The 22,803-nt window shown below is 38.8% G+C and overlaps 2 protein-coding genes across 2 annotated transcripts; one reads left to right on the top strand and one right to left on the bottom strand.

Moving 5' to 3' along the window:
* The first annotated feature begins 932 nt into the window (after nucleotides 1–932).
* islr2 (immunoglobulin superfamily containing leucine-rich repeat 2) lies at nucleotides 933–4,857 on the top strand. The gene is made up of 2 exons (XM_004069626.5): nucleotides 933–1,230; nucleotides 1,688–4,857. The coding sequence occupies exon 2, from the start codon at nucleotides 1,696–1,698 to the stop codon at nucleotides 3,832–3,834; it is 2,139 nt and encodes a 712-aa protein (XP_004069674.1). The 5' UTR covers nucleotides 933–1,230; nucleotides 1,688–1,695; the 3' UTR covers nucleotides 3,835–4,857.
* Nucleotides 4,858–4,982: 125 nt separating this feature from the next.
* Nucleotides 4,983–22,447, bottom strand: stra6 (signaling receptor and transporter of retinol STRA6). The gene is made up of 18 exons (XM_004069625.5): nucleotides 22,258–22,447; nucleotides 18,750–19,145; nucleotides 17,758–17,824; nucleotides 16,927–17,009; nucleotides 15,539–15,672; nucleotides 14,898–15,064; nucleotides 14,186–14,311; nucleotides 12,886–12,956; nucleotides 11,394–11,473; nucleotides 10,952–11,013; nucleotides 10,019–10,181; nucleotides 9,859–9,934; nucleotides 9,350–9,483; nucleotides 9,023–9,140; nucleotides 8,267–8,368; nucleotides 8,016–8,179; nucleotides 7,312–7,449; nucleotides 4,983–6,017 (listed from the first exon to the last, which is right to left on the bottom strand). Exons 2-18 carry the CDS (start codon nucleotides 18,818–18,820, stop codon nucleotides 5,776–5,778), a joined length of 1,998 nt encoding a protein of 665 aa, XP_004069673.1. The 5' UTR covers nucleotides 18,821–19,145; nucleotides 22,258–22,447; the 3' UTR covers nucleotides 4,983–5,775.
* Between the last annotated feature and the right edge of the window lie 356 nt (nucleotides 22,448–22,803).

Here is a 22,803-nt window from a genome sequence, read left to right as displayed (position 1 = left end):
GACCAGACAACAGGAGACTTTAGAAAAAAGCGTCCAAAACTACACATGTAAATTCACAGTGTTTACTATGAAGGGCCTCATATTGATTATATAGACTTAAATACATATTTTTATATTTGATTCTGTTTATTATAAAAATGCAAAGAAAGACAAAAAGATCCCCTATTTTAAAATGTACGTGAAATACAGGCTTATTCGGATTGAGTTACTGTAATTCGGATATGTGAACAGCAGAAGGCAGTGTTACCCCTCTAATCCATTGCTCTAAAATAATCTTACATTTACACAAATTACTCGAACATTTTTAAGCATATTCAAAGCAATATTCAGATTATACTAAACATATTTTCTTAATGTTTTACAAGAGTGTTTAAATTTGGATTATTCTTAAATTTACGGTGTCTTTTTAGTACAACTATGTATTGCTAGTTTACTACGCGAAGACTGAAGAAAAGTTTTAAAGCCACAAGGGGGCAGTATTTGTACAGGAAAAGCTCTCACCTCCAGCTAATTTGGCCTTTTTTCAAACATTAAAACTGTTTTTTTTTTATAATCGACAAAAGCAGAACTTATATCTTATTATTTTTTTTTATAAAGTAAATCTTTCGAAGTTTTGAAGCGCTTCACACAAATATGACCTATTATTACAATTTAACAGGTCAAAAGAGTTTGAGTTTTTTTTTGTTTAGTCCACATTTTTTCTTTTTTTTATTCATTTTTGCCAATTATGTATCAGAGATGCATAATTGGTAGTTGGTGCGGGCATCGTCTCGTTTACAGCCCAAATGTATTAATCTAATCAGATCACAAAGCCCATCTCCATGCAAGCCAGCAGCAGTGGGCAAATGAGGTCAAAGATTAAGTTTGGGATGGAGTTATAAATGAAACATCAGATTCTAAATTATGAATTTTCTTTGAGGGAGGAGGACCGCAGGAGCTTCTGTATCTTTAATAGTGAGAAGAGAGATGGGAGAGGCTGCGCGCTCGTGGCCCTTTTTTCACTCCGCAGCGACGGGAGCGCGCATTGGAGCGCACACTCGCTGGAGAGGAAAAAGCGGACGAAGCTCTGGAACAGCGACTCACCGGGAAAAATGATGCCGACGCACTGTCAGGGTCTGCCAAAGCCATGTGAACGGAACCCAGGACTCCAGTCTTTTTGAGCACAGAACTGCTTTGGAGGAATTAAAGCTCCGAGAAGCAAGAGGAAACACGAAACTTTACATTTGACAGGTAAGATGATGGATTAACTGAAAGGAGAAAAATCAACTGGACAAGATTAGTATTCACATCTACCTTTAAAAAAAATCTTGTTTAAAAACATGGCGTTTGTTTAAAAAAAGTTGAATTTGTGCAGAAAATTCAAACTAAAGTGAAATAACGGACAGAGTGAGGTACACTAATCCCTCCAACACCATGGACAGAGTCAGTTTTCCAAAAGCGCTCAGACCACCTGACCAACAGCCTTTCTTTCTGCAGAAATGTCTTTTTCTTGTGTCATTTATGAACAAATCCGTGAAACCTGTTTGCTTTATAAAAAAATTAATTTAAAAAAGGGTATTTTTAAATATAATTTTTCCAATGATTTCCACATGTTTAGTGCGCATTTTACATTAAATGACAAAAATCTATCACATGCTTATGAGAGGCTGTGTTATTGTTTCCTGACTTCTGCTTTTGGTGTTTGCAGGTGCAGAAATGGCGTGCAGACTCTTGCTGCTCCTTGCCTTGTGGACTTGCGTGTTGGGCGCACTGCAGTGTTGTCCAGAGCATTGCACCTGCCAGGATAAATATTCTCAATATTTTGCAGACTGTGCTTACAAAAATCTGCAGGAAGTACCTGTTGGCCTCCCCTCCAATGTTACCACACTGAGCCTTTCAGCCAATCAGATCAAATTGCTGAAAAGTAACAGCTTTGTCGACATCCCTCAGGTCACCTCTGTCTGGCTGTCCCACAATGAGATTGTTACCATAGAAATGGGAACTTTGGCCCCCCTGATACATCTTCGGAACCTGGACATCAGCAACAATAAGATTGTGCATTTTCCGTGGCAAGATCTGCAGAACCTCACAACGCTCCAGCTGCTGAAGATGAACAACAATGAGATGGTGAACCTTCCAAAGGATGCCTTTTCCACTCTCACAGATCTGAGGTCGCTTCGCATCAATAACAACAAGTTTACCACCATCGTGGAGGGGACCTTTAATGCACTGTCCTCTATGTCCCATCTTCAGATTCATAGCAACCCGTTCACTTGCTCCTGCAACTTGGAGTGGCTGAGAGACTGGATCTTAACGACCAAAATTTCTGTCCCAGAGTTGAACACGGTTTCATGTGAGACCCCAGAGCATCTGAAGGGTGTGATGGTAACAAAGATCCCTAAGCTCACATGTGAAGCCCCTACTCTTACCATAACCTACCAACCAGACATAGAAAACACACAGCTATATGAAGGAGCCTCTGTCATCCTGAACTGTGAGACAAAAGGGAGCCCCAGCCCGCAGGTCAGCTGGGAAGTGACGGCAGGAAATCAAAATCTTTTGTTCTCTTTGCCTTCCATGGAAAAAAAGAGCGATTTACCTGTGAATGATAAAACAACCAGCAGCAGGATGCTGGTATTCAGGAATGGCACTCTCATCATCCCTCACCTAAGCAAAAAGGAGGATGGAAAATACAGCTGCATTGCAGTGAATGAGCTGGGTACAGCAGAGAGTAGCGTTAAAGTGGCTGTGACACCACACAAACAAGGCGGTAAATCAATCCCAGAGTCCACAGTGGACAAGATCCGCCCATCAGACACAAAGCCTGCAGACCCCATCATTTCCAAAAACAATGTGCTTAAATGGAAAACGCAGGATGAAGAAACAAAAGCGACTCCAGATGTTTCAAGTAAAACTGAACACACGGAGAAGGCTGGAGGAGTTTCCAAAGACCCCAAGTTTGCAAGCAAATGTGGTGTCAGGGAGAGCAGCGAATACATCTCAAACCACGCATTCAACCTGACTCTGGAAGACCTGAAGCAGTACACCTTTGATTTTGGGGTTATTGCACTGGAAGTGTCGGAGACAGAGGCCAAAGTGCAGCTCAATCCTCTTCAGCTTCCCAGCAGCAAATCAAACCTCCACATAAGCCAAAGTGAAAACCAGGGGATGGTGAACAAAGAGCCTGCAGGTCTGTTACAGTCCTCCTCCAGCAAGGCCACACTAGACATGCTCTATCTCTGCATAAACACAGGAAATGGACACTCAATTGTTCAGTGGTCCACAATAGAGGAGGGGGTGAATTCCTACCACTTTCATGGTTTACAGCCTGGTACCAATTACACCCTTTGTCTCACTTATGGGGGGCAGGACTGCCAAGTCCAAGTCGTCTTCACAACCAGGAAAAAACTCCCCTCCCTCCTTATTATTGTTGTTGTCAGTATTTTCCTATTGGGTCTGGCCACTGTTCCCTTGCTGGGAGCCACCTGCTGTCACCTCTTATACAAGTACCAAGGTAAGACCTACAAGTTCATCATGAAAGCTCAGAATGTGGATCAGATTGAGAAACAGATGACAAGAGACTTTGACCCCAGAGCGTCTTTTGTGGAGTCTGAGAAAACCCTGGACCTGAGCGAGGCAGGGGAGGGGGACGGAGAGGCCGAGGGGGAGGAAGGAGACGGGGAGGGGGAGGCTGAGGGCAGCGTGGTGACCGAGTCCATCCCCGGATCCTCATCCAAAACCAACCAAGAGGAGTTTGAGATGGGCTCAGAGTACAGTGACAGATTACCGCTCGGCGCGGAGGCTGTTAACATCTCGGAGGAAATCAACGGCAACTACAAGGAGTCCGGCCGCTGAGCTCCGCGGATCCCTGCCGCTTTCATGTATTATAGTTTCCTTCTAAATAACATTCTTTTATTCAGGTAGCTATGTGCATTAATACTTAAAAATATCCAAAAAATATATTAAAAAAGGAGTGGATCTTAATTTCTGTTTACCTCAGAGAGCCAGTCTTTGGTCCCTGCGATCTGAATTTGTGTTGCAGTCGTGGTCAGCTGCGGGATTTAAGATCAGACCTAAAGCCTTTCCATTAAAGCACAAGTTTACAGCTACTGTTTATCACGCTTCGAAACCGACAGGAGTACAGCGCAATGATCAGACTTAGTGAGCCAGACGCACGAGCGGGCGCGCAATTTACGCAAACGCCAAGGCGCGAGGAGTTCAAAGAAAAAAAGCTAAAAAAAATGTATGACAACAATTTCATTTTTTTTTACTGTAGAATGCACGCAGATAAGACAAGTGCCATATTTGTAGGATGCAATATAACTACACTGCCATAGGGTCTCGCTCCTAAGAAAGAAAAATAGAAAAAAGAATTTCCACCGCGCGGCACATGACCGCGTCTGTCCGCGTGTGAGTTTCAAACTGTTTTGTGCTTTATGAAAAACCCAGGTTATTCACGAAAACATGTGTCACGAAAAAGGCTTTAATAAAGTGCGACTTTAACCTCCTCAACAGCCAACGGGTGCTCACTAAATCTTGCATTGTAAAATGAACTTGTCAATGGCATGTTGTAAGTGTTTCCTTGTGTGTTATTTTCCTATAGTCTGTAGGATATAGACGTGACTCTACCTGTGATGTAAAGCCAAGTGAACTGAAATTATTTCCTTTTTCTCCTTCCTGCGCTCTCAGCGGAGTCAGAGAGGGGGGGGGGGGGCGCAGAGTGCGTCTGGTCGCTCCGCTGTCTTGTAATTTGATACATATAGTGAGTTTTTTGTGAACCATTGTTACAGAGAGAACAAAAAAAACGTGACCTTTTGAGATTTTTTAATATAATTTTTATGTAAGTGGAATAAATAAATAAATAAATACTAATAACAATCTGTTTGGATTTTTTTTGGGCTGAATTTAAAGTTGTGTTTTTTGGAACTTAAAAACAAGAATTTGCAACATTGGGACTAAAAAAAGAACAAATTGAAGATCCAAAATTGAAAAAAAGAAACACGTTTGCCTTATGAGTTTTTTTTATTTATTTATTATTACCATCAGATTTTAGTGTAAATTTTAAGATGTTTCTTTGTTTTCCATGCCATGAACTCGTTTGGGTGAAAAACATCAATGAAAAACACTAAAACACATTAAATCGTTTTACTTTTAATTTCACAGACAAGAAAAAAAATCTCCTTTCACATTTTTACACAAAAGCTTTTTGTGATGGTGGCAAAAAAGCTTCTAGTGGTTTTAAAATTGCTGAAACCAAGAATACAAGGTGCAATTTTCCTGATAGTATTCCTGACACCAGATGTCTACGGCAGACATAATAAAAGGTAAAGATTAATTTAAAAAAAAATCTTGTAAAATTTTGATTTTGTATTTTATTTATAAATAGTTGTCACTTTATATTTTAGCCCTCTCTTACAATGGCCACTGAAAGTGAATTCTGTATTAATGCTCTGAACATAAACCTGCACTGTAACGCAGGAGAAAGTGTTTTCTACCTAATCCAGTGCAAAAGTCATTTATCCCAACATAAGCACACATATGTGTGGAAATTAAATGAATACATTTAGGTCAGTGTCAACCAAGCGTTGCCCTCAAAGACTAACATCTTCACACAAACAGGAGAGAACAAAGAAAAGACTTGAATAAATAGGTAAGACTGGGCAAATTTCTCAACACGAGGCACCGAACTACAATGCTTTTTGAAAACGGCCTTCACAAAAAGGTACAACAATATTAGTTGAGCCAAATGAAGGTCGCTTCTGCAGGCTAAGCACAGTCAGGGTCACAGATTCCTGCTCAGTTGTCAACAGTAGGCGCCTCTGTCTCCTCGACGGCAGCCTCCTTTTTGTTCTCCTCCTTGGTGCTGCGGTTAAGACTACCGTTCAGGAAGCCCTCCCCAGTCTGACGCTGGAAGTGCTTTCTGGTGCCTACCAGGGAGGGGTTGTTGACCAGGGTGTAGAGGAGTTGCCAGTGCCTGCGGGCTCTTTTGGCACTCGATATTTTGTGTTGTTTTTTCTCCTGCTGGACCAGCTGGATCCCTGAGGACATTCAGACAAAGAGTAAATCAACAGCTAAAAAAACAGATCTTTATGATTTCAAGCTTTCCTGGGTCACCCAGAATAATATTGCAGAAAAAGTAATTATAGAAAGCAATCATATTTTCCTTTTTTTAACCACGTAGGAAGAATACAGTAAAAGCCTAAACCCCTTGGGCCACATGAATATGTAACAGCCAATTAGTGTATCTCATCTGTGTAATCAGCGACAGGAGAGGTAATCTGTGTAATACAATAACTAACTCTGGATACAGCATTGTTTTCTTGATGAAAACAGTTGTAAGTAGACTCAGCTACATTGAAATTCCACAGCAATTGATGAGTCCAGATGGAGCTTTTTGCCAATATGTCATCATTCACATGTCATCAGCATCATTCAGCTCCTATTTTCATCAAAAGCTGGTGTTTGAAAGGCAGCAGCTCAGCTGAAATATGCAGTCTAGAGCTACGGACACGTGGGGCATGTAACGCACGTTGAAGAATGTGCTATTTAGCCCCTGGTGTTCACACTGGAAAAGCAGGGAGGGGCTTCTTCTTTTTCTGTTACTAGTCTGCCACCTACAGTCTCAAATCTCTCCACCATGATCAATTTTCAAATGGTTGGCACTTCTGTAAATTAAAAAGGACACCATTCATAAATCCATACCGAATCCGAGTTCCTGTTTGGTCAAAGTTTGACCTGGTTTAACTTGCAACATGTGTTAAATCGCTGTATAGTCCAAAAATGGTCCTAAAAATGTACATAGCTACGTGTAAACACATATATAGACGTTTACATAGACTTTCAATGTAAGTCAGTGTGAACGTCACATAAGAGATCGCGTTTGACAGTTAGTGCAGTTTTTTTTAGCTGCAGATCTCCGGGCATCAAAGTCATTAGTTTATTTTACTTTTCTGTGACTGATCAGAACCAGCAGCTGAATTGTAAATTAAGCCTGACTGGAATTCAATTTGTTGTGGGCATATTAAATCACGACTGTGGAGTTCTTACGGCCTTTGCACTTGTAAACAGTTTTATAATCTGATTATGTTGTAGCAGCATACAACTGAATTCAATCAAAGACCCGAGCTCATGTGTGGAAGATATTAGTTTAGTGTTTATCTAAATAGTCCTACTCCAAACATCAGTTTATCAGTGTAAACAGGCACTGCGGCTAAAATGAATAATTTCAGCACAAAAATCTCCAAATCTGTTGTAATTTCCGACTTTAACTTCTGCACAATACATCGTGAAGGAGGTGTCGATGCTGTGGACAAATTTTTTAAATTTACATACCCTCTTCAGCATCGCGTGGTCTCTGCGCAGCTTTGCTCTCCTGGCCCACAGACTCAAGAAGCACCCCGCAGAAGGCCTTCATCACTGGGTGGGACTGGCTCACCTCAATCTTCAGATAATGAGCATAGCAGCGGTAGGCTGGAGGCAGACACAGGGAGGAGGCGGGTGTTACTCTGACAGAGCAAAAGCAATAAACACATAGGATTCCACCCCACGCTGGCTTTTAGGCAATCACGCATAATAGACATGCAATCACACCTCCTTTTTTTCTTTTTAGCACCACCTGCTTTTTCTGACATCAGATGTCTTAAAACTGCAGCCATGTCAGAAATTGGTGAGCAATTAGAGTTGGAAGACATGTATCATACAAGCTGCAGTGAGCTGGCAGAAGAGCAAATAGGTTATGGTGCAAATTTAAGTGGGAACAACAGCAGCATTTTTCTTTTGCATTCCCCTTTGGAGGGCAGGTTGCTAATTCACATTAATATGTAAATTCTCTGTGTCTGCAGAAGTTAACATGAGAGAAACAGACAATGAGATCCAGGGAAGCACTGACCTGCATATTATTACAGAGCATATTTTGGAAGCTCTGGCTGTCAGACTTAAGTTAGCTATCTAGGATTTAAAATTTTACAAATAAGAGATTTTTAAGGGACTGCTGTGACATTTTTTCCCATCCACGGGGTGCAGAATTCTCCTTTCACCTGGGTCAAATGCTTCCACGTTGCGGTTCAGGAGGCTGATATCCGTACGGCCCATGTGGACAATGTTGAACAGGGCTGTGATGATCATGCGCCACAGAGCAAGTAGGACTCCAATCAGAACATTGACAGGAAACAGCAGGTATGTCAGTAGGAACAGATTACCCCTGAAAAACAAATCAGAGTGTGTCAAATGCACAGGAAATCAAAAAATTAGACACAGAAAGTGTTCTGGGTTAAACTCTGTGAATCACCTGTTGTCTAAGTCCAGCGTGCTTGCTGTTTTCTTGATAAAACAAAACCTGGCAGTGATGTGTTGAATCAACACAGACAGGAGGATCATTAGCCAGAAGGGCCTGAAAGGAAAAGATCAACAAAAAGTCATTTCCTGCTATGATGGAAGTCTGAAAATGCAAAAGCAATTTGTGGCCAACAGGAAATGATGTGAACCAGATTCACTTCAGTGTACATGGAGCTTTCTGTCGCCTGCTGGAGGTGTTAAACTAAACCAGGGGTCAACCTATAGCTCCAGAGCCCCATGTGGCTCGTTTATCCCTCCATTGTGGCTCTTTGGCTTTGAAGGAAAACACTAACAATTTGAATAAATAACAGGTTTGTTGGTTAAGTTTTGTCATTTATTTTTAGATTTTTAAACTGATGTGATCTTACAGGTTGTTTTTTTATATCTTTGATGACATTACACTAAATCAAAAGGCATTGAGAGCTTTTCCATTCCTCCAAAATTCACACGTCAGATAGCTAAGCAGATTGATGGTTAAAGGTTTAATCTATTAATCTGTGAGAAACTAGGTCAAATGCCTCTTTTACTGTTAAAGTTTATAGACACCTGCACTAAATCATCAACTAAGACAAAATAAATGTTGTCACATTTCGTGCTTTTGTAAAAAATTTCATTTGAAACTCTATTAAAGTGACATAAATGCCATAGTAGAGCGGTATGCTGTAGTCAAAACCTATGGTATAAAACAGATGTTGAAAAAGTCACTCACCACATGCTCCATGCGGTCTGAAGGAGGAACAGATTCTGTCCGTGGAAGATGGGGATGATAATGAGGAAGACGGTGATCAGAAGACAGAGGAAGAACACCAACGTCTGGATCACCATGCCTGCAGGGTGGAGATCAGAGCTTCACAACTCTCACTGAGGCCAACATCCAACCATAACACCACCGCCACAATCAGTTTGACTCATTCAGGAAGTTCAGCAAAATCTTCAAATAACTGGACAGGAAGAGATTGCTTCCTCCATACAGAATTGTGATATAATTCCTTGAATTAACCAGTTTTCAGGTAAAATATTCAGTGTTTATTGATACCAATGCAGATGTGAGCAGCTGTGAAGCTGCTGTAGCCCATCCAGCAGACCAGAGCGGGTCTGGATGCTCTGATGCTCCGCTGACAGTTGTACACATTTAATATGTCTCCTCTGTACAGACACGTCAGGTTGGACCTGGACGAGGACAAACACAATCAAGACAACGCAGCACCAAAACGCTCAATCTCTAAATGTGCAAATGACATCGTATACCGAGGTGATCATTTGGGAGAAGAAATAACCGAAAAGCAATTCATTCCTCCGCTTTAAAATCCCATCATTTCAATCCAATGTCGCCTTCAAAGTAATAACAAATCATTTCATTTCTCTTCTTAATAGCTATTCTCACTCAGCCCAACAGTTAACACAGAGTCTGCATGATTAGCGCTCTTTATGTTCATATAATGTTGACATTAAAGTGATGGAAAGCAGAATAAAAAAGGACAAATGGAACAGCTGAAAAAGGGAGAAACTACTTAGGAGAAAGACAATTTTTACTGTCAGACATACCGATGCAGAACCATAGACCTCATGAGCATCGCCAGGTTTATCAGAACAGACAGAGTCATGGCTGAGATGTAACATACTGTAAGAGAATTAGCACAGCTTTAGTGACACATTATCATGAGCACGAACTGCATTTTCAGTGGTATCGACTGGTTGCACTCACCTTCCACACACCACATGTAATAAACCACTATTCTGACTACTTCACGTCTGTCTGGAGACAAAACTATTTGAAATCCAGCTAAAACATTTGCAATGTCTTCATCAACTCCATAGCGGGCGGTCTGAAGAGTCGGAATTACAGCCGAAATCAACAGGAGACCCACCTGGAGGAGAAAAAATACAGAACTAGAATTTGTGCGACAATGTGGGACAATAAAACACAGACATCGGACTTAAGAAGCAGACTTATGTCTCTCTTGCAGAGAACTGAGTTGAAACTTGACCTCAAGAGCTTGAAGACGACTAGTGTACAGTACAACGTTCATTTGTTTTCTTATTTTATTAACTGTAGAACAGGGCTGTTAGGTCTAAAAATAAAAGCTTACTTTATACAGTTTTAGCATTTAGGAATGCAGAAATATTTTTTTTCTATTATGTCCAAGCAAGATGTTTAAAAATTGTTTGATGATAGGATTTTAATTGTAAGTTTTACAACTTGAAATTTGACTTGAAGCTACTGCCAAAGACTTTAGACATGACTTGAAATTGCTAAACAGGACTTTTATATCTCTGATAAGACACTACAATTAACCAACAATCCCTTCAATGGCATAAATATTTCTATTTAAGTTAAAGCCATTTGATGTTTTATAATTCTTCAAGTAAGGGTTCTGATCAAAAAATGTTAGACAACTGCTTTTTTATGTTTGACATGTTTCTCCTGTTTGCTCTACAAAAATATTCTCAGCTTCAGCTGTAACTGTTAAAGACCGAAGAAGATCTTACATAATGTGTGGGGACTAGCAGGAAATACAAAGTTAAAAGCATGTCAGCTTTGTCTACTGCGTTACAAAATATTAAGTCTTTACTTTACCCTTACATGTAAAACCAGATACAATATCCATGTGAGGGATGTGAAGTTAACAGCATTTACCTGATAGAGGGTTATAAAAGATATGACACCAGAAATAGCCAACTTCAGTGGAAAACGGAAAGCTGCTCCAACAAACACAAAAAAAAACAGTTACAAGAGTTTCACGCATTTCTGATGGTTCACATTTTGTTCTATAACCATATATTTTCTTAATTTTGTTCAGAACACATTTCAAATGAGACAAAAAAAAATCACAAAGAACACCATATGTTTTACAAACTATCTTTCTAAATTAATCTTTGACCCATTTTAGCTCAAATATTGTTTGCTCAAAATCCTTCCTCTCATTTGTCCATTTCTCTTTTTGTGAAAGAATCATTTAAGGTAAAATGCTGTTGTTCTGCTGCCAGATAGAAGCTAAAAAACTGTTTTCATGCAAGTTTTAAAAATGATAAATTAAAGTATAAACAAGCATAATCTGAATCTGAGAGAGAATAGTTACCATCCTGTGGAGTATAAATGTAGGACTTCACTGCATCAATTATTCTCTGAGGAAGTTTTGGCTTGTCTATGTTTGATGAGCTAAAGGTAAAAGACAGAGAGTAACATGATGAGTTGGTCAAAATAACAGGTGATTCAAGAAACTAGGAAACAATTTAGTCCTTGATTTATCACTGTACTGTTGACATCATTGAATTAATCAAACTGAGTCCAGATAAAAAATGGGAATGTCCCATTTTCATTTTATTACAAATTATGGAGGAATGATATACTCCTTTACATTGCCTCAAATTACACTTGAAAGACTCTGCTGGACAAAAATTACTCATGTAGATTTTTTAATCTGAAATTTTCAGTATTTCAATTAAAAATGGAGACTATCTGCTACTAAGATCTATAGTCAACCTCATTTGGTCCATATCAGATGTCTTCAACATATCTTTGAATCAAAGTTTTTATTAATTTGCATTTTCCTTATACAGTGGTTCAGTATTTATGGAATAAGTAAAAAAAAAAAAAGGAACTGGTAAATCTAAATCAGAGGAAAGGGAAGTGCTTTTTCTTAACCATCACTTGATGGCTATATATTGTTGTTTTTGGTACAACAGGATCCAGTATTTGACTGGATCCAATTTTTACAGTAAAGTATTTGACTGAAAACAACTGAAAGACTAAAGGCTAGAGCTTTGTGTTACTCGTCCTTAATTCTTTTTTCCTTAGCGTTGAGAAATTCTCCCCAAAAAATCTGCAAGAACAGATTAAAATTTGCTCAATGTTTTGCAGGACTCGTTTGAATACATACTGTACACAGCACAGTTTAAAGTCAGCATCTAACTTAGACTTGATGAGATCACTACTTGAGATCAGTTGGTAAAGAGATTGAAGGCAAATTTAGACAAGTATCCCAGCAAAAAAATGATTCATTTAGCCCAGGAATGCTAAAAGATTTTATGCCACACTTGTATTACTTTTACATAAATTGCTGGTTTGGAGCGGTATTTCCTAAAACAAGCACTGACCAGGTAAAGCAAAGCACAGGGAAGAGGAAAACCCTATTAGTGTATATAGTTTGAACCTTCACACATCTTCACATCTGACCAAGTTTGGTCCACACCAGAGTTCTGAGGAGCTTTCACACATGCCTAAAGGAAACCAGCAAAAGGAGGGGACAAACTGTGGTCCAGATCAAACACTGCTGGTGTGAATGCACCCCGAATCCTTTGGAAGGACAGGGAAGTGAGGCTTCATGAGGCGGCATTGCATTAAAATGCATGTAAATAAAGAAGCTAAAGAAGCGGCATCAGAAACACCTCTGACGTCACTTACTAGTGATGATAGCAGAGTTTGTGTGAAACTGAACTCCTCATGGTTCAACATCTAAAATTATTCATCAACATACATAAAAAGCATAAAATAGAGGAACATTTTTATTGCAATTTATCCATGAAAGAGTGAAGCTGAGGTTATTTAATGTCTACAGACGGTTTTTTTACCTGTTTTTTTTAGATTTCTTCTCATTAAAAATTTTCTTTACATAATCTCTGTAGTAGCTGCTGCTGAGATCCTAAAAAACACATGGGAAAATCATCACTGCAACATACATTGATGACAGAGAGTTTGGCAAAACTGGAAAACTAAGTAAGATAAAGAAATAAAGGGTAACCTAAAGTCCACAAATATTCAAACATCTGTAAGACAAAGAAATATTTGGAATTTTCACTGTGAATTTGGTCCAAAGATGAACACTGTCAGGCTCTTTTTGGGATTTTTTGCCTGTTTGGCAGGCTGCACAGTGGCACAGTGGTTAGTGCTTTTGCCTCAAAGTGAGAATTCCCCAGCTGGGACCTTTCTGTGTGGAGTTTGCATGTTGTGTGGGCACTCCGGCTTCCCCCTACAGATAAGATCATGCTTCATAGGTTAATTGGTTACCTTAAAATTTTCCTAGGAATGCATGTGGGAGTGATTGTGTCCCCTGCAACAGATTGGGAACCTGTCAAGGGTGTGTCCAGCAGTAGCTGGGACAGGCTCCAGCAAACCAGTGACCTTGAAAAGGGTAAAGTCGATGGATGCCTGTTGTCCATCAGTGAGGATTCTGCTATTGAAAAAAAACTAATAATTTGAAAGTTATTTTACACCTTTAAAGTGGAAATGGATATGAATCAAAGTGAAGCTCAAGCAATAGTACTCAAGCAAAACTAATTATTGGAATTAATGTAAAAATAATTCCACTAAAATGACAATAGGTGGTGAAAGCATGCTTTCAAAAATTCAGATTTATGTGTAAGTTTGTCTTTAAAAAAAAGAAGTAAATTGTCATTGTTCAGTTTATGAAGCTCATTTCAGTTCAAGATATCTGGTTGGATCTGGTGGAGGAATTGTCCTACTAATCTTTGTCAACCCCTCATGTCAAGATTAGCATTAAGTAAAAAAAAAAGACCATTGTATGTCTTCTTGAAAAAACAGCGACCTTTCTATAATCTGATCAAGAACATATCGCAAACACAGTTTTGGTCAAATCTGCTTAAAATGGTTACGCCACTGGTGCACTGTGTGGGTCCACATTTTCTGTGAGCCCAGACTCCATGGACCAGGTAAGCTCCTCGATTAGCAGGCAGCTTAAAAGGATTTCTAACATGCACAATTTCGGATGAAATCGGAGTCTTAGTGAGATTTCGCAATAGCAGAAACACGCTCTGCTATTTTTAGTTTGTCAGGAAGGAAAGTATTCTTAAGAGCTGTACAATCAGCCTAATGTAGGCGTCTCAGAGGAAGAGCTCTCAGGACAAACCTTACCTCTGTGGCGTTACCCTTTTCAGTGCCCTTGAACCCCTTGAATAGAAGAAGGGGATACTGGAAACTTAGGAATGCTAAACAAGCTATTTGAGGAAGGCTGGAGAAAAGGGAGTAGTGCTTGTGTATCTGCAAAAAGAACAAAAGACATGCTTTCAGTCAGAAAGGAACTTGTTCTGAGGGTTTTAAATGACTTACAAGGAGCATTTCCTCCTTTGGTGCAAACGATAAAATATTAAATCTCAAACCAAATCAAAATCTGATCAAAAGAGACTTGTAGGGGTTTTCTCTTTACTGGGTCTAAATATAATGTTATTCAAATGTATTCTACTGTCACCATGTGATTAAGTTCCCCACCACCACTAAACTGATTATCAACCATAGAGTCTCTCGGTTAGACCAAAATGGCAGCAAAACAAATTCTTTTGAAAGTTGTCTATTAAATGTTTATCCTGAATTTGGACCAGAACCTGGTATTACATAATATTTTAAGCCTCTCAACATTTATTTTCCAGAATTCTGGATGAACTACAAAGCAAGTTTTTGTGTGGTCAGCTGGAAAAAAGGAGATTTTGTCTTTATGTTGACACTTTGGCAGTGTATTGAAGTGTCACATCATTACTCAATACTTCCAAATGATAAAACGACTGACACTTGTTTCTGTTTGACATTAAATATCCATGGGAGTTTTTCTAAGAGTTGTACTGCTACTCACCAAAGGTGTTATGGGACAGTCAATTTTCTGCCACACCAGAATACCAAAGTGTGTCCATGACAAGAGGCTTCCAAGCACATAACCAACTTTATTATGTAAAGTGCCACATGCCAGGAGAGGGTAGTACAGCGCGGGGTAGTAGAAGACTCCCAATATCACCCAGTTCTCTGTAATCACAACATAAATATGTGACAGAATTAAAATGAGACAACTTTTATTGAACTTTTATTTAAGGATGGCTTTGTTCTATAAATTCTGCATCTTCTGTTTAGTATTAATCAAATGTTTAGCCGTTTTGGGCTCCAGCTTAACTTCCCTAGTTTGGGATTGTGCAAACGAGTAGGGGATGGAGTTCTTACACTTGTTTCTTATGCAATTTCAGACAAAGCGTCTTAAATCCCTCAGACAAAAGTAGCAAACACACAACATTATAATCCAGTTACGTGCTGAAAATAATACGAACAAAAAGTGTAGAGTTTCCTGCTTCACTTGAGCCGTTTTTGTAAAGTCTTGTTTTGTTTGCTTCTAAAAGGCAAATGTTCGCTTCAACAAACTTAAATTGAAAAGTGCACAAAGATAGCTCTGGAAGTAGTGTTGAGGTGAATACATTGAAGCATAGTGGTGCTACAAAATAAGCTTACGCTTGTTCTCTGTGCCATTTGTAAATGGGAGGGGATCTGGGGAGATGAGCAAGCCCCACAGTTTGCACAAGAGCACTCCAAACACAGCCACCGCCAGGCCCTTGTGCTGAGTGTGGTCCAAAAAGTTGACAGGACTGGAAAAAAAGAAGAAATTATTTATTATTCATAAAAAAACAGAAACACACTCTAAAAAAAACATTCACTTATGAAATAAAAAAATCATTAATCAGTGTAATATGAAGTGTTGGTTAATGTGTAGCTTTAGAATAAGGGATTTAGCTCCCCTTGGCTCTCATTGAAAGTCAACATAGCATAAGGAATCCACATTGACACTCTCACCTCTCCTGTAATTAGAAAACCTGATAGTGAAGAAAATATCACCAAGCTTCACAGATTTTAAATTAAAAATAAATGCTTTTCCTCTGACCAACTCTGAGGAAAATTGTGTTTTTAGTGTTTTTAACATGTTCTTGTGGCGTTTTATTTTTCATTGTGGAGGACATATATTAAGAAAATTACGCATTTCTAAATATTTCTTTATTCAAATCATCAGGAAACAGACAATAAATTTTTTTGAAAGAAAAATCAAGTGAAAAAAGTGTAGAAACAAGTCACAAGCTCCATGCTCCGGTCCATTCTGATGCATCCACTTGCAGGCAATTAGATTCATGAATGTCTTTCTTTGTTTTCCTCGTCCGAGCTGGAATCTGACTCAAAACTGTACGGCTGCATAGCTCAAATATTGAAACAGATGGATGTCAGGAAGTAGAGGCAGGCTTACTCTGCACCAATGGTCCTGCCCATAACTCCGAGGTGATTTTTTAAGGCTGCTCTGCAGAAATTATGTTCTAGAACATGACCTGGGGTTTTTGACTTTGGCTAAAAACGGCATAATTATAATTAAAAGACCACTAGAAAACCTTCGAAAATAGATGAAAAGACGATTGAAGTGAGACTATAAGTTTAAGGTCCCTAATGAACATGACTTTATTCTTTCTGATTATCGTTAACCGAATGTTTAAGTTTTCAAAAGTAGTTCTACTTCTTGCTGGTTGTGCTTAGTGATACTACAGATTCAAGTTTTAGTAGAAAAGTGACATTGGAGCTAAAATAATCTTAGCATCATGTCGCATGTTTGATTTACGATCTAACAACTGAACAAATTAATGCTTTGGTCATTTAGAAAAACTGAGTTTTTCACCCTCAGCTCCAAATGGCTCCAAATGGCAAATGGCTTTTCAATCCCAGATAAAAGGCTTAACCTGTGTTTAGTTAATGATCCTAACAGTAGCCCATTGTTTTGGAAAAATGGGAAAAGCTGTAAAAAAACATACATTTTAATTTAACATAAAAATCCAGGCTTAAAGTAAAAAAAGAAAGGGCGTTACCTTAACAAACCTGGAAGTCCTTTCTGTCTGCCTGCTGCCTTCGAGCGCCTGGCTAACACAGCAAGGATCAGCATGACAACTAGCTGGAAGACATGACAACCCGTTTAGATTCACTAAAACTGATGATAGTCTGTGTCAGAAAGGCCAAACCACAGTCTCATTACAACTCCCCACTGGTCTGGAGTGAAAGACTTGTCATTAGTCAGGATCAGTGACCAGTGTGGCCTTAGTGACCGGTCATGACCTGCAACACATTTAGGAACCCCATGCTTTGCTTTAATTGAAGGTATTCTAGAATACAAGGATCATCTCAAAACAAAGCACAGAAGAAAAACTAACGACAAAGTAAGTATGTTAGAAAATGCTGAAGACTCACTTTTACTTTCTGAGTAAAGTTGGGTAACCAAGACACAGCTGCATTGTTCTCAATCAGCGGAAAAAGTCTATACAAGTTTGTCACGTTTGTGAGTGTTTCATGAGAAGCCCAAATATTCAATAGTGTTCTTTTTTTGTAACCTAAATTCTTTGCTCCTGGGGCTGAAATCCAAACGAGGATTATTTGTTCCTTTGGCTTATGTCCAAACCTTTCAGAGACTCCTTGTATGAAAGGACATGCAAAAGGGAGAAAACATGGAGTAACAAGCGTATTGAAGGGGATTAAACAAAACCGTCTTTAAAACCCAGCTTGCATAACCTCTTCAGGTAAAATAAAATGATCCAATTTGTATATATATATAATGCATTTTGTGGTCAGATAACAAGCTGTGATATGATAAGTTCGACTGGCAGTGAGTGGTAAAGTCGGCTCACGAACACTGAAGATGCACTTACAGAGATGGCAGTGATGCATATGTGATACAGCATGTCGTCAGCAGTGGGGTGGCATGGTGGGATTGTTCTGAAGAGGGAAACAAAGCATTCACATGTTAGCAAAACTAGCAGTCTGATCCCTAAAATGTGACACGCCGCCAAACTTTTCACATGTCAACGTCAGGAGGACCATTTGTGGTCTGAACTCTGTGGCTGAAGGAGATTTGAATTTAAACGGATTGGCATCAGTGTGACGTGGGAAAACAACAAATGCCTGTGGCTTTGTTTTTGTGGAATTAAAGAACAGAAGTCAGCCTGAAAAAATGATTTACAGCAGTGATAAATTTAATGCATACTTTGCTTTAAATTAGACTAAAAATATCTGAATTTGTGACTGTGAACATATGACCTTGTTTTAACCAAGAGAACATGACAATTTAAATTTATAATGCATGCATTGGCTGTACAATACGTGCAACAAAGTGCTTATTTAAGGGTGACAGAACCACAAATTGTTGCCACAGTAACAAACTCCCACAACCTGTCATAATGTAGGTTTATTAATTAAACCTAACAGCATTTTCTATTGTTTCTGTGATACATGACAGGCCTCTGATACATTTGGGGAAATGTGTTGAGTAAAACACGGTTTAAGCATAGAATCACAACATTTTTAAGTTAAAAAGTTGGTTCAGTAACTCATTCAACCACCAAAACCAATCAGCTTTCAGATCAGCCTGTGACCTACTAGCTGGAAAATGATAGCAACTTGACTGAATCAAGACCACGCAGTGACACCGGCCCTGCAGAAGTGTGTCAAGTGTCAACAAATAAGCCCAAGATAATTGCTTGTCAAAGCACAATGTTAGGAAGAACTAACAAACGGAGAGATTGATAATGCAACTTGGATCTTAGAGTGAAAAGCAAAGATTTTAAATGTATCACAGTTAATAACAACATTAAAAAAAACTGTCAAGACTTAATTCTTTGGCACATCAAAAGAAAATACTTACTCTTTTTGAATTTTAGTTGGCAAAGGATCCAGATCTGGATACTCATAGTCCACCAGAGCATCTTTATCCATTTTACTTTCAGACAGATATTCACCCAATGGAGCTGGAATCCTGTAAACGTCAGTCTCTGATGGCACAAATTTGAGATGGCCCTGCCTCAAGGGAAAAGTATCTCCCAAGTCCCACGTTGGACTCGGCTCCTGAAGAGGCGTCCTTGTTTTCTTGTGTTTGGTCTACTCTCACTCACACTCTGCTGCTTTCCCTCTCAGGCGGTATGCAGGTGCCCCGGTCGCACTGTGGTGCTGAGAGTAATGTGACAGGTCCCGGCCACTGCTGGCTGCTTCCACCCTGATAAAGGCCCTTTTTTCAGCTGAGGGTAACCACCGCACCAAGAGCCTGTGGAAGAGAGAGAGGGGCGCTCCATGTGAGAGGAGGGGGAAACGTGGAATTCCGGGGAGCCAATCTGGATGGCCACCTGCAGCTTACAGGGATTACATCTACTTTTGAAGACCTGTGGCCAGTGGTGGGAGGGGGTCAGGTGTGCAGAGTTATGAAACTCCTGTGAGGGCTGTGTGGGTTGCTGCATGTAATCAGTCTGATCTATCAGAGGAATGGGAGTTTTGGACTGATAACAGGGAAATCATCCCATCTTTTCCTCCTGTCATAGGTCAAGGGAATTTGCAAACAATTATTCCAAATGAATCATCTCTATAACATAGAAACGAATAAATCAGAATGGAGGAACATCTCGAACCACAGGGATTCCCACGGAAGTTTATAATCCAGTTCATTTTATTCCTGTTTATTGAGAAGATTGTCTCAAATTGCTACACAAAGAATAAAACAATATCAAGATTGGAATAATGTCACGACTGATTATTCCAATTTCTTCTTAACAATTCTAATATGTAATCAATATTTGTTTAGATCATTCAGCTAAAGCACCACTGTCCAATCAGCAGATTACAGACAGTTGTGGGTGAGAATAAAATTAACTCCTTCACCTCAGTGCTTTTGTATTCTACATATTAAAAGACACCTTTCATGCCCACATTTAATTTAAATGATTTAAAAGTTGTTGGAATGAACAATTACAAATTGTCCAATGTGAGGTGAAACCCAATGCCAGTTACAGCAAAGTCTATATGGAAACTGTTGCCATCCATGGGCCCAGGCAGGTTTGGACACATTTGTTTCCTATTTTGTTTCAGTACATAAAATCAACAGAAAAATTGAATTTGGAAATTAAGAAAATGTTTACATCAATGCATATTTAAGTAAAGCGGGGGAAAAAGTATTTGTCAGTCACCAATTCTGTACCCACCAACCCTGTCAACAGAGGAGAGAGGTCTGCTATGATTGTCATTGATTCCCTGAGAGTCAGAATATAACTAAAGAATCCAAGAAATCACATTGTTGAATTTTTAAGGAATTATTTGTGTCATGATGACTGTTTTGTTTTATGTTACGGTTTTTCTCCACTTCATTCTGTGAGAATTAATGGTTCATATTCAGTATATGCAAAAACTTACTCTATCAATTTTTTATTGGTTTTCATTAGAATAACTATTAAATCGAACAAACTTACTTTGGAACAAGACAAATGTAATGCAGGATGTGAAAGGTGCAAGTGTTTATTTCTTTAACAAAATACTCTGTTCTACCAGACACCTCATTTTATTTGAAATTCTTAATTATATAGCTCAGATTGCAAATTAACATGATTTTGATGAAGCTTTGTCTTTTTTTCTAAAGTTTGTCCTTTAAGATTTACAATGTGTTCCATATTTGTATCCAGATCAGGGGACCCAGTTAATGTTGCTTCCATTCAGTCTCCTGTTTTATTGACTGATTACTGGTATTTTTGACATTTCGACCAAAACTAGTTGAAAAAAGCTAATGCAGCAAAGTTCCACTTTCAATGCAAAATTGACTTTTGTGATTCAGAAAAGAATTTAATTCAACTGCATTGTATTGAACACATTTTTTAACCTGCATGTTTTCTCTAAAAAATGATCTGAAATGACCTGAGTTGTGAAAGAGTGAATAAAACTTATTCTTCATTTATGCGGGTTTTTATCTTCTGAGTGGCAGAATCAAATGCTCAGTCAGAGACTTTGCAAAGAACCTTTCTTCACCTTTCAGTTATATCAGGTCAGAAAATGTTAGCTCTTTTCCCAAACAAAAACTTTGCTTTGAAACTTGCAAAAGTCACAAACAAGTCATTTCTGAAGTAAGTCCATGTGTTGTGAAATAATGCAGTTAGGAGAGACTACACTGTAGAAATGCAACTTTATGATTTAGAAAAAAATGCTTTTTTGACAAAAGAGCACACAGGCATTTCTTATTTTTTATCATGACTTTTTTGCGGCTCATTTCTTTTACAATACAAAGTCTTATTGTTAATAAACATGTGAGCTCCTAAGACACACTAGGGTCAAGGATCGTGACAATACCACAGTGTCAGTCTTGACTTTTCCTGCTGAAAGCAGAAAGAATTTCAAGTGGATATTCAGGCTCAGAGTAAGACTAAGCTGGTTTTGCTCCATCGCCTCCATGTCTGCAAACACTCATTATGACAAGATTACTGTCCCACTACTTAAAAAAGCAACAAACATCCCCTCTGAAAGCTTTGAGAAAACCTGCTCTCAATGGGGGAGAAAGCCATCAAATCAAATGTGCTTCCAAAATAAAAGCAAAACAGGGGTCACTGAACAAAGAATGCTTTGAACACTGTCATCACAAAGCTCGAGCCTGACAGCTCACTTGTATCAGGTTAAGGATGTCAGCCCAAAAGACTTACTTTGTGAAAACAAACATAGTTGTTTAACTAATTACTGGTAGTTTTAATTAAATCAAAGGGCAAAAACTGAACTATTTAATATTAAGTAAATTTGAAACCTCTCAGAAAAACATCTGAAAAGCTCTACAATAAACAAAATATTTCAAAAAAATATTGAAAAATCTGCTTTTGCTGTTTGTAACTGGTAAAAAAAAAAAAAAAGTCCCTGCAGCTGCAAGTTCTTCTTATTTTCCAGTGAAAAACAGACGACCTGGCTGGATTCGGTTTCAAATAGACACTGTGGACAAATTTCATGCCTTTGAAGCTTGATCTTCTGAACAGAGACGCTTTCAGCCGCCAGCCACAGATGGTCACCGACTCACCTTCATCTGCGTCCTTTATGTGTACAGAGCCGTGGAGTCACTTTCTCATGTGTTTTTGGCAATTAACAGCTTCCTACTTTCACTCTTCTGTGGCAAAATTGACTAAAAGTTTTCCTATAGAGTATATTTATCACACATGTTTATGTACAGGAAAAAGACTAACCGACTGTTTAAATGTTTCGCTGCAAGCAAACATATACTCTCAAAGTTAAGTGCTTTTTTGGGGAATCATACTTGCATGTTTTTTTATTATGTGGAAGGATTCCCCCTTTCTTTGCACTCAAATATAATAGAAACAAAATCTGTTCAGAGAAAGTGCTTTAAATTTAGATCTGCTTCTTACCTTATGCAGCAGCTGGATCCTGTTTTTCTTCCCCACACACCAGTCTTGGGGGTAAAAAAAAAACTAGTTTTTGCATAAACAAAAATCTCAAGAGCAACTCTTCTTTTTTTCTCTGTACACCTCACTCCGAGGAAGGTTGGGACTTTGATCTGTCTCTATCTTGTGATGGTGAAAGAACCATAAAAGTACTGATGTGTGCAAACTGACAAAGAGCTGTCGTGAGGTACTTGTTGTGGCTAATGTGATAAATGCAAGCTGTAAAAAATGAATTGATGCATTAAAAAAAACCTAGACACACTAATTTCTCAGGTTATAATAATAACAAGGAAATATTCTGGCTGATTCCTTAAACCACAACCTTTATGTACTGGTGACTTATGATGACCTATCAGAAGATTTCTTCAGTTTAAATGTCAGACTGTTCCTCTTTCTACAGTTATTTCACTCCAACGAAAGGTTATTTCACAAGAAAGAAAAAAAACACAAAATTTGACTGAAGCAACTTAAACATCATTAGGGCAGATTCGAGTCACTGCATTTCATGGT

The sequence above is a fragment of the Oryzias latipes genome, chromosome 6 (genome assembly GCF_053564925.1).
Source record: "Oryzias latipes strain Hd-rR chromosome 6, Olatipes_Hd-rR_3.1".
Taxonomy (NCBI): domain Eukaryota; kingdom Metazoa; phylum Chordata; class Actinopteri; order Beloniformes; family Adrianichthyidae; genus Oryzias; species Oryzias latipes.
This window is presented reverse-complemented; position numbering and strand designations above follow the sequence as displayed.

Coding starts and splice junctions, on each gene's coding strand:
- islr2 (XM_004069626.5), top strand. CDS start 1,696: ATGGCGTGCAGACTCTTGCTGCTCCTTGCCTTGTGGACTTGCGTGTTG.
- stra6 (XM_004069625.5), bottom strand. CDS start 18,820: ATGGATAAAGATGCTCTGGTGGACTATGAGTATCCAGATCTGGATCCT. Junction 17,825..18,749: donor CCAACTAAAATTCAAAAAGA/GTAAGTATTTTC, acceptor TTCCCTCTTCAG/AACAATCCCACCATGCCACC. Junction 12,957..14,185: donor AAAAGGGTAACGCCACAGAG/GTAAGGTTTGTC, acceptor TGTGTTTTTTAG/GATCTCAGCAGCAGCTACTA.